Below are 11,515 nucleotides of genomic sequence, written 5' to 3'. Positions count from 1 at the left end.
TAACGTAATGTGCATTTTACACGTGACGGCCATTATAATAGAGTGGTCTCCCTTCAATCGCTTTAGCATGTGCGAGATTTGTTTATATTCGGCATCAGAGGTAGTTTAGATCAGAAACATGCAGGTTTCCAATCCAAACAACATAAGTATCTACAATCTCAGTGCTGGAAAATCATTGCCGGAAGTAAGTACTAACTAGATTTGTTTTGTTTATGGTATTTGCTTCCAAGGCTTATCGCAGTTCTATTACAGTTGATTAAAGTAGGCTCCTTAATTTCTTTATCCAGAGGGAGTGAGATGATTTAATTAAACACAAAAAGTTTAGTATCCGAAACTCTTAATGGTGGCTTGATATTCTTTCATGCTACATTCTTTTTGCGCGTGTATGTGAGTGTGAGAGATATATTGGAGGCACACTAGAGAAACATCATTTGCAAGATTGTTATTTACATAGCTTTTTGGTTGAGTCGCCTCTAAACGCCTCTAACTTTTTTTTTCTCTTTCTCTTATTTAGAAATGTTTTAATGTTTGTACTTACATTTCCAAATGTATTTGCAGTGGCTTACAGACAGAAAAAAAAGAAAGCTACAACAGACAGACACAGGTAAATTACATTACGTTAGTGTAGTTATCATTGTAATTAAGATATAACTGCAGTTGATGGCACAATGGCTAAAGAACCTATCGCTATAACATCGAGAATTGGGTGTTGTGGGTTGAAATGTAGGCTGTGTCATTTCTCTCTGGATGTGACACCTGTTTACAGAGCTGACTTTTGGATGTTTACTCTAGATACCCTTCCCCTCCCACCTTAAGTGTGTGTGTGTGTGCATACACAGCTGTGTGGCTAGATCAGCAAAATTGTAGGGGTTGAGTACAAGCATGGTCAAAATTAGACCATTTCATGGTATTATCAAATTAATTTTGACCCATTAAAAAGATAAATAGATCAGCATTTAATTTTAATTATTTCTGTATTAACGTACTTTGGTTTACAGAAATCCAGCGACGGATAGAACTTATTCAAGATTTTGAGATGCCAAGTGTCAGTAGCTGTGTGAAAGTCTCAAAGGACAGAAATTATATATGTGTTACAGGTTTGTCACACTTATCTTAGAGAGCTTAGACTGATAAATTGTGCTGTGTTCTTCAACTGGTGGATGAAAGTTTATCTGAAATAAACACTTATTCATTTTATTTAATTTTTTTCCAAGTTATTTTTAGCACTTTTAATGATTGGATGATGAGAAGAATGGTGGTTGAAAAAGCTGACATATGAACTGTACGTGAAACATAAGTACTAGGATAAAGTGTATAGACTGTACATGAAATATAACTACATAGGGTAAAGTATATATACTGTATATGAAACATAAATACATAGGGTAAAGTGTTATTTCAGGAACCTACAAGCCACGGCTTCGCTGTTATGATGTTCATCAGTTGTCCATGAAGTTTGAACGAGGCCTGGATGCTGAAGTAGTAAAGTTCCTCTTCTTGTCGGATGACTACAGTAAGGTGAGACACATAAAAACATGGATATAAAATGGGATAGTGGATAGCAAAACCTCCAATAAAAGACACTAAAACCAAATGGCAATGGAGAAGATAAAACTATATTTTGAGAACAAGATGATGCAGTTCAAACAGTACAAAACACAGTGGAAAAAAAATGATAGTATGCCAAAAAACCCCATTAAAACCAGATGACTGTGGTAAGTAGTAAAGTTTCATACAGACATACTGACTTTACAGGCTTTTAAGTGCATTGTAGCATTTGTGCTACTTGGGGATGAGTTGCCTCAAATCAAGAAAGATGGGTGTGTTTGCTTTATGTTCAATATGCAATGTTACTCTTTTAATAAAATTAAAATTCATCAATAGTTTCTTGCATGTAAGACTTTTATGTGTATGTGAGAGATCCTTAATTGATTTTATTATTCAGATTGTAATGTGTACCCAGTGTACATATGGGATTCAGATTCATAATAACATAGACAAAGATTTTCATTCATTTTTATTTTTACTTCAGCTGTTATTTCTTCAAGATGACCGATACGTTGAGTTTCATACACAATATGGTCGTCACTATAGAACCAGGATTCCTAAATATGGTCGCGACTTGAGCTATCACCCACCATCATGTGAAGTCTACTTTGTTGGGGTGTCGTAAGTGTCTTGCCTTCATAATTTTGTTTCTTCTTTTATTTGTGTGCAGTTTACATGGTGAGAGTGTGGGATTAAAAAGAAAAACAAAAAATAATTTGAGTAATCCATTTATAGTGCACATTTTAATACTATATGGTTAGCGCAATGTTGTTACATAAACATACAACTTTTGTGGTTTATTTTCTGATAATATACTTTCCTTGTCCACTTTTTAATACTATTTTGTTTCTCTTTCAGACCTGAAATTTATCGACTCAACTTAGAATCTGGGCAGTTCTATGCTCCTTTCATGACCGATGCTACGTAAGAATGATTTTAATTTTAAGTTATATGTTGTATTTCATATTGGAATGTAGGGACTTATGAAAACAAAATTGATGAAACAATCTGTGATCTATCAAGTGATTGAGTTTCTGCTGATTAAAATAATAAAAAAAAAAATGCTTACTTATAGTCATATTTGTTTGTTTTTTTTTAGTACATTTATGTCAGTTTGGTTTCATCATTGTGGATAAAGTTTACCTATTTTTGCAGAGAAATTATGTGCTGTGAATTCAATCCTGAACACTATCTTTTCGCCTGTGGTACAAAAGAAGGCATGGTGGAGTGCTGGGACCCCCGTGATCGAACACGAGCTGGCATACTTGACACAACTAAAAGTAAATACATTGAAAATCTGATGTGAGTAAAACCATGCTATTTAACTACTTAATACAGTAAGAAGTAAATAAGTTGAGAAAACATTATATGCGCAGAGTTGGGCTAATACACTTTGTTCTTTCTTTTTAAATGACATATCGATGCTTGTAGTGAATCAGAAGTGCAGGTGTCTGCAGAAAATATTTTAGTTATTGTATATTATTGTTGCAGTTTCGCCTTTTCTCCTTATACCTTCTTGCATGTGTCTCTTTGAAATCACATATATCTGTAATATTATAATATTTGTTACAATGTGAAAATCTGAGGTAGCTTCAACATGCATTTAAGTATTTTTTCACATAATACACAACGTATATTCATGGCTGTGACTGTCATTTTGCTTCAGGATTGACAGTATACCATCAATAACAAGCTTAAAATTCCGTGATGCTCTGACGCTTGGCCTAGGCACAAGTACGGGGCATGTTCTGTTGTATGATCTTCGAAGCAGTCAACCACTTCTCGTGAAAGATCATCAGTATGATCTACCTATCCTTGATATTGACTTCCACAGACCACTAGATCTTGTGCTTTCCATGGATAGCAAGATTTTGAAACTATGGGATAGGAACACTGTAAGAGAATACATTCATATTTTCTTTGCTGATATAAGTGTGCATCAAGCTGCCAAATGAAAGATTGTCTGATATTTAGACTACTTAGATGGATTGCTTGCTTATAGGCATTCTCTTTTATGTGACTTTTGTTCATTCTAAATCATATCTCTACGCAGCGAGAGATCATGCGTGCTAAGGAATGTCTTTGGTTATGTTGATTTGCTTTCCTGTATTTGCAAAAGGTATTTGTACTGAAGTACCTGGTTCTCAAGGACATAAGTACTTGTGCATTATTCTTTGGGCCCTTTTTTGAGATTGCATACTATTTTTCTTTTTGGTCCTTAATGCAGTAATTATTTTGGGGGTTTTATTAATTTTGTTTAACTGATGAACATAACTATTGACTATTAACTATTTATGTTGTATGTAATAACAGGGCAAGCCATTTACATCAATAGAGCCAGGTACAGATCTCAACAGCCTATGTCTTGTACCTGAGTCTGGTCTGATCTTTATGGCTAACGAGGCACCAAAAGTCCTTACCTACTACATACCAGTCAGTAATTTTGTTTGTGGAAGCTATTTGAAACTATATTTTGCTACATACCTATGGGTTACTTTTGTGTACTTCATGCATATAAGTGTTATTAATATGAAACATTTTGTGTCAACTGATGTGTAAAAAAGGATTTATTGCACTTTATTATTTGTACTTTAAAGTAGTGGTTCCTTAGATGCTATCATTTTCTGTTGTTTGTATTGAAAGCTAGTAGGCTACATCACATTATATAGCAACAAGTCCTCTTTTTTTCTACTGGTAGTGGCTGCCCGCTCATTTTAGGTCTGAAAGGGATGAATTGAGGAGAAATTAATGCTGTTTTAACATACTTTTGCTGGATCTTTAACAAATTATTTTTTCAGCATGAATAGCTATATAAAAATATGACTGTCCATGAATGTTATACCACTTATTTAACTTGGAAGTCTATGCAGATGATTGGTTCCTTGTTGGATTATGATGCTGTATACATGCATGAATTGTGGCACAAGTGATACTCTATAACAATATTGACATCGTAAAAACCCTAATCATAGAACTTGTAGATAAAAAAAAAAATGCTCCTTTGAGAGCTCTAGGAAAAGAAACTTGATTAATATTATCAGTTTTGTCAGGTGCATATGGGAAAATTTGTGATCTTATTCTTAAACCCAAAGTAAAATAAAATTACAACTGGGGCAGTTGGTGGTGCAATGGCTAAAGTGCCTGTCACCACAACATTAAGAATCAGGTGTCATGGGTTCATAACTGTGTGTGTGAGACAGAGAGACTGAGGGAGTAGTTATGGTGTGAATGGTGGTGAATGTATCTGTAACAAATGTACTAGTCGCAGTTAATGGGCAGAGAGAGAAAATGAATTTATAAGATGCATTTGATGTTTACAGATAACTATGTGCTCATGTTACTTTATGTGTCTTGAGTCCTGCTTTGTTGATGGGATAAGGCACTATCAGTAAACATTTATTATTATTATAGTTGTTGACAGCATCACCAAAATGTTTACACATGTTTTTATAACATAAGCATTCTTATGACAATATCTTATTGTCCAGGCATTGGGCATTGCCCCCAAGTGGTGTGCATTTCTTGACAGTCTTACAGAAGAACTGGAAGAGGATACATCACAGTCAGGTTAGTTGTTTTACATGTGGGTCTTTATACTTACACATGCATACACAACTTCTCATGCATGCATATATTAATGCACATGCTCCTTACAAAGTGTGATTTTGAGTCTGTTTCTATTCCAGTGTACGATGACTACAAATTTGTCAGCCGCAAAGAGCTAGAAGAACTTGGACTTGCACACCTAATTGGGTCAAATCTTCTTCGTGCATACATGCATGGTTTCTTTGTTGATATACGTCTTTATCGTAAGGTTAGTTCCAGATGTGATCAATAAAATCTTTGTTTCAATCACTACGTTGTATAATCATTATAGTTGAAGACATTTAAATTGATCCTTGTAGAAATGACTCTTCAATAACAGTGTTTATTTTTGTTTGGAAATAGATGAAACAGCTTGTTAAAACAAAATTCTTGGATTGTTTATTTTGCTGATTATAATTAATACTTTCAAATGCAGTCTGTTAACAGTGTTTCTCAGTCTCATATCTTTGGTATTCAATTTATATTCTTTTTCAGGCCAAAGCTATTGCAGACCCCTTTGCCTATGATGATTACCGTAAAAACCAGATTCGCAAGAAGATTGAAGAAGATCGAATTAACAGAGTGAAGAGAAAGGTATGAAGATTTAATGATTACATCTATATCATATATTCATATGCAGTATATTTGCATGCGTTTAGTTCCCACATTTGTAATGCTACTCCATCATGTAGATAGTTGGCACATTTAACACAAAAGCATGTTGTTTAAACACATCTACCAGGGCTTCTGCTAAGGCTAAATTCTTTGGGGTCCCAGGGACCCCTTCTTCAGATTTTTAAGGGGTCCCTGTTCTTCGTCCAAATTTGAAGGGGACCCCATTGACGAAAACTGAAGGGGTCCTCCAAACTTTGAATGCGTACTGTACGCAATTTTTTGCGTAAGCAGAAGCCCTGATCTACAATAAACACAACTATTGTTCACAAGCAATTTTTAAAAGCACTTCTTAAACTATAAGCATTTTCTCTAGTATAAATATTTTTTCTGAATTTTTGTATAATAAATATTTTTAATTTTGTTAGGTGTGTATTGAGATCTGTGTGATTTTACTCTGTAGAATTGAGAATAGCACTATAGCTTGGTATTTAGTCCACTGGACTTTAAACATTTGTCCCAACCCATGATTAGAAAACTTTGCAATAATGTCTTTACAATAACATCTGATACAAACCAGTTTGAGTTTGTGAAGGAAAGACTCTTAAAAACCTCTAAGGTTTTAATTTTCCTTTTATAAAGGAAAAGAAAAAGTGATTGAAAAGTAAAAAGCTGTTAAGTTTGTTGAAAGCTGTCATAAACAGGATATTCTGAATCAACTATAATCTTCAGAAACTGCCCACAGTCAATCGTGCTCTAGCAGAGAAAATTCAGCAGGAAGAAGAGGAGCTTGAAGCAGGAGAGATAAACAGAAAAAAAAAATTGAAGGTAAGTCTTTGTTCACCAATTTGGGTTTCTAAGATGGTGAAGGAAATCTTAAAAATGATGGCGTAGTTTACTATTCTATGCCCAAATAAGTATTAAATCAGTTTTTAGAAGTTGTGGTATTTCTTTTATAGTTTTCAAATTAAAGAACATCTGCCACTAGCAGCTTAAAGAGTGGGAAACTAGGGTTAAAAATGTTTATGTGTGTTTGTTTGAAGATACATGTATGCCATAATGCAAGCTAGTGTTTTTAGGCTTTTAACCCTCTTAGCACTGCATGTAAGTAAGATTGTACAAAGACAATGGCTAATAACTGAAGACTGAAAATGACAGTTGATGATGTTTGTTTTTATAATTGCTGCTCTCAGGTAAAACATTAGACTAAGAAACCTATACATTTTTGGAAAGGAGAAAGCTTGAATTTTGCAATAAAAGCAATGGAAATTGCCTTCCTTGTTCTTTCCTGGCAAATCATGGCTCATCGTGCTATAAGGGTTAAATAACATAAGTTTAAGTCAATTATCTGTGGTATTTAGTGATCAATTTTATATTGAAGTTAATGCAGGTGTCTAACATTATGTCTAAAAATGCATTATTACAGATGGCTGGAGTCAACCTGATGAACGATGATCGCTTCAAACAAATGTTTGAAAATCCAGATTTCCAAATAGATCCAGACAGTGAAGAGTTTCGGCTACTGAACCCAGTTCTTTCTCGGCTGGAAGTCAGCAAACAGAAAGAAAAGGAGAAAATTGCTGAAAAGTTTGAGGAAGTGCAGGTCAGAGATTGTATTTTACTTTTGTATCCTTTCACTTGACACTGTTTGTGAAAGAGAGAAAGAGAGTATGCAGGCGTTTGTATGTGAATCCATGTATACCTGCTGATGCGTATTCTAATGATATCCTTTTATAAACAGTTCTTTTTACTGGTAGATGTGTGAATATTTTCTTATGTATGATATGATCAAAAGAGTGAGAAAAACTTTGGAATTAGTTAGGTCTAGAAGAAATGATTGGTGAAGGGTCTGAGAGGTGAGGCGAAACGGCTATCTGAACATACTGTCATGGTTAGGACTGAATGTATTCTCAACAAACAAACCAAAAAATAGAACAGAAAGGAGAGATGGATGAACAGCCCAAATGACACAAAAATAGAGACAACTTAATTTTTAAACTTAATTTTTATTGCTTTTTTATATTTTTCTCTGCATCTCTTTATCTTTATTTGCTCATAAGCGGGGATACCAGTATTTAAGATTTTCAGTTCGTTCCCCTACAAGAACAAGAGGGAAGAGCTTGCATATATGCTACTTTTAGTTTGGCTCTGGTGTGGTTTATTTCCTTTTGGACTACTGAATGAAAGTGAGTAAGAGCGGGAAAAAAAGAGCAGAAACAACAAAATAAGGTTTGCAACTGTGAATGGTTCAACATAAAATGTCTCTGGACGGCACATAGTTCTCTGGATTTTTATAGAGTATATAGGGCCGTGCATACATCCTCTCGCACCCACTGCCTCGTGCAGCTGGGTGCACACGTCATCCTCTTTGGTGATGTACTGAAGATTTAGAATCTTGTGGGTTGATACTCCGAGAGTTACATCATCAGTGTGATATGAAGTTTTTTGACAAGCGTGCCTTGCATCTGTCATCACACTAATCCTGTCGGACAGAGGAGACTGTTCTGCTTGAAGTGAAACTGCCACAGACTGGCCCTGTGTTACAGGTGGGAATTGTTGCCCTTTAAAGTACGAACACTGCACCCAAACGCAGATATACTTCATATCAGTCACCAGGGGAATAAACTAAAAATTTTGAATATTGTTATTTCCACCTACGGGTAAAAAAAGATATAGAAATATAAAAAGATAAATGAAACCAATAAAAACAAAGTTATAAAATTGAGTTGTCTCTGAGTTTGTGTCATGTCTGCTGTTCATCCTTTTCTTCTTTCTTGTTTATGAAGAATACATTCAATTGTTGGTCCTAACCCTGACAGGATGCTCAGTTTGCAAACTGTTTCATCACAGCTTTCTAAATGCCAACAGCAAGTACTCAGTTGATTTATTGCTAGGGTAGTCAGCAGTGCCTGTGATCTCCACCCTGCCTCAGGGTTGGGGTATCAACTAGAGAAAACTGCTTGTAAAAGTCAGCACCGCATGTACCCCTACCGCCCCTCGCACGGGCGAAACCATTTTTAAAAATGTCCACAAGAAGTTCCGCCTTTAATGAGCAAACATAGTCTATTATCTCCCATGGCCATATCATCTAATAAGGTCAAAGAAGAAATGAAGATATGGTTTTTAATGCAGAAGAGCTTAGGAGAGAATACCTTCTGTTCATTTCTGTAATGCTACTTTTTGTACATTAATGTTTTATGGCTGATTAGTGTCTGTCATAATGCCATGAAACAGGAATTGCTCTTTTGGCAAGGAGTCACTTGTTGAATATCATGCCTTTTTCAGTCAGCATTGTTTTTCTTTAGTGAAGTCCTTGCTGTTTGATCAAGCATGTTCTTTTCCATGTAGGAGGATGAAGAAGAAGGTCGTGTCAGTGAGGAGAGCAGTAGTTCAGATGATGAAGATTACAAGCTAAATAAAATAACAAATGGATCATCAAAGTCAAGCATGACTGCTAAAAAAGTGGAGAGAAGTCGGCCCAGATTCTTTGCAATGAGAGAAGGGGAGGAGTTGAAAAACCTGACAGACAGCAGGAAAAAGAAACTCAAGTAAGTTTTTGTGTTTTATTTAAAAGATGCTTCTGTTTATTTGTCATCATTTTGACCTTTTTGGAACTGCTCATGTAAAGTGCAATGCAAGGGCTGATTTGGAATGTTCAAGGGGTTTTATTTGAAATCTATGTGTTTACAAAAATGAGATAATGATGATGCAAGACGTTCGTGCCAGCTTTCCCTTCTGGGTTCGTTTCCTTTATGCATTTCCTCTCTCCATAGCACTTCTGTGCAGTTCTTCCTTTTATATTTTTTTACCTGCAGGACCATCACAGGCAGTGAGTTAACATGTCAGAACTTTATAACTGTGTGTATGTGTCATTTTTCTTTTTAATCAAAAGTGGTCAATCTCCTAGACCGAATGATTTTGCAGATCTGATGAGCACCATCTACCCAACTAGTTTATCAAAGTTGGTGCCTTTATCCACCTTCACAGCCATTGTAAAAGCTTTCTCTGCTGTCTGTTCAGTCGGGGGGAACTTGCTAGAGCTTAGGCACTCTTCTTAGCCTGGCGTGCCAGTTGTAGGATACCTGGGTATACTGTGGAGATAGCAGCACTACCTGATACCACAGCCAATCCTGTTAGGAACACTGCCACTTGGTTTGTAATCATTTGTGCAGGTTAGCCCAGCTTATTTCGCAGATAACTTCCAATATATGAAGGCTGACCTCTTATCCGCCACATGGAGATGCAGTGGGTTGGGAATATAACTCCATTACCTTAGTGGGAGTAGCATCCTCCCAGGAAGTGTTAACTGAACAGTTGTGAAAGATGATAAGGTCAACAAGCCTACCTGTCTAACATGTGGCAACTGCTTGCTTACTCAAGTCTCTGATGCTGCTTAGACCCTTTGTGTTTTACTACATTTTCTTACTTCACCTAACACTGAGGCTGTACATGAATGAGTTTTGACAGCATAAGAATAGTCCTCTCAGTAGTGTAAATGTTCTTTTACATTCATCTTGGTCTTTAAAAATAAGCACACTCTTATATTTGTGCTACATATTTTTCAAATTCTTTTTACATTTGAAAGTTATTTTCAAATTCTTTTCGATGCATATGTATTTCTACATAATAATATGTAACATTCAAGTTTATTCTTGGAAATACTTCCCCTTAACATTACTCTTAACACCCTTTCCTACCATGGTAGTCCTTTGTTCACACCCTTCCCTGCTTGTCTTTATCATGATACTCTCAGTTCTTGTTATTTGGTTCCTCTTTGAGTTTTCTATGCTTGTTTTTATTCATCATTAGTACTAATTATTCTTGCTTAGTTCATGTGTTGTTTTCCTGTCTCTCGTATGCTGTCCATGTCGTATTCTTAAGCACTTAAAGCTTGCTCCTTAGGAGTGTATATACTTTACAAATTTTGCATTTATTATTATTTAAACTTGCTGTGTTGAATGAAGCACAATGAGAAAATATGCTGCATCATTAATGAGGTTTGTTTTTGCAGGATGACTCTGGCAGAGCGTCTAAATGAAGAATCAGAAAAGGTTGTACATGGCTCTATAGGCAACAGAGAGATGACCTTCAAGCTTCAGAAGGTGAATTTATATTTTTTGCTATTAATGATAGGTTGAAACATAAGCATATAGAAAAACTAGGTTTGTGAATGCTTTTCCAAAGCTCAAAAATTATGAATTAAAAATTATTTCATCACAGATTTAACAAAGATCAACTAACAGTTCATTGCCAAAATATTTAAGTGAAACTATTGTTGGTTCAGTTGCTGGTACTTATGAAAAAGTATGTATATCATTCTGCATTATTTCAGAATGTCAAAGATACTTTGAAGGATGAAGAAATGCGTCGCCACAGGAAAGAACGGAAGCAATTGGGGCGATCTGCTTTTGAAATCACTAAAGGAATAAAACAAAGACCGAAGTTTTGGAAGGGGGAGAGAGTGCAGTAATATGCTTAGACTGTCTTGCCTTCTGTAAGTCTTCTGACACCAGTGAGCATTTTATGAGAGAGAGAAAGGAAAGGGGTGAGAGAAAGATGCTCTGATGATATGGCTGTTTTTATTTTCTTCCTAAGGTATTGCAATTTCCAGACAATTGTTATGGTCAACTGCAAATTTCAAATAAAATCATGTTTTCTGTGGAACTTTGTATGATAAAGTGCATTTGCAAATTTTGTTATGTATCAGTTAGGCAAAGGAAGATGCTGTAGACACAGTCCATTAGAACTGTTTGTTGTGAATGTGAACCAC

General features: G+C 35.5%; 1 protein-coding gene across 1 annotated transcript; it reads left to right on the top strand.

Moving 5' to 3' along the window:
• Positions 1-23: 23 nt before the first annotated feature.
• On the top strand, positions 24-11,428 carry LOC112573181 (nucleolar protein 10-like). Its single transcript, XM_025253309.1, has 17 exons — positions 24-184; positions 559-604; positions 999-1,097; positions 1,403-1,518; positions 2,033-2,169; positions 2,407-2,472; positions 2,704-2,850; positions 3,215-3,443; positions 3,862-3,981; positions 5,037-5,115; positions 5,235-5,362; positions 5,629-5,727; positions 6,478-6,573; positions 7,172-7,348; positions 9,094-9,293; positions 10,757-10,847; positions 11,078-11,428. The coding sequence occupies exons 1-17, from the start codon at positions 119-121 to the stop codon at positions 11,213-11,215; spliced, it is 2,034 nt and encodes a 677-aa protein (XP_025109094.1). The 5' UTR covers positions 24-118; the 3' UTR covers positions 11,216-11,428.
• Positions 11,429-11,515: the final 87 nt, after the last annotated feature.

The sequence above is a fragment of the Pomacea canaliculata genome, linkage group LG10, assembly GCF_003073045.1.
Source record: "Pomacea canaliculata isolate SZHN2017 linkage group LG10, ASM307304v1, whole genome shotgun sequence".
Taxonomy (NCBI): domain Eukaryota; kingdom Metazoa; phylum Mollusca; class Gastropoda; order Architaenioglossa; family Ampullariidae; genus Pomacea; species Pomacea canaliculata.
The sequence above is the reverse complement of the archived record's forward strand: the minus strand, read 5'-3'. Positions and strand labels throughout refer to the sequence as shown.

Bases quoted from the DNA above. Each gene is read 5' to 3' on its own strand.
- LOC112573181 (XM_025253309.1), top strand. From the start codon at position 119: ATGCAGGTTTCCAATCCAAACAACATAAGTATCTACAATCTCAGTGCT. The intron at 1,519-2,032 runs GTGAGACACATA...TTTTTACTTCAG, and splicing joins TGTCGGATGACTACAGTAAG to CTGTTATTTCTTCAAGATGA. The intron at 9,294-10,756 runs GTAAGTTTTTGT...TTGTTTTTGCAG, and splicing joins AGCAGGAAAAAGAAACTCAA to GATGACTCTGGCAGAGCGTC.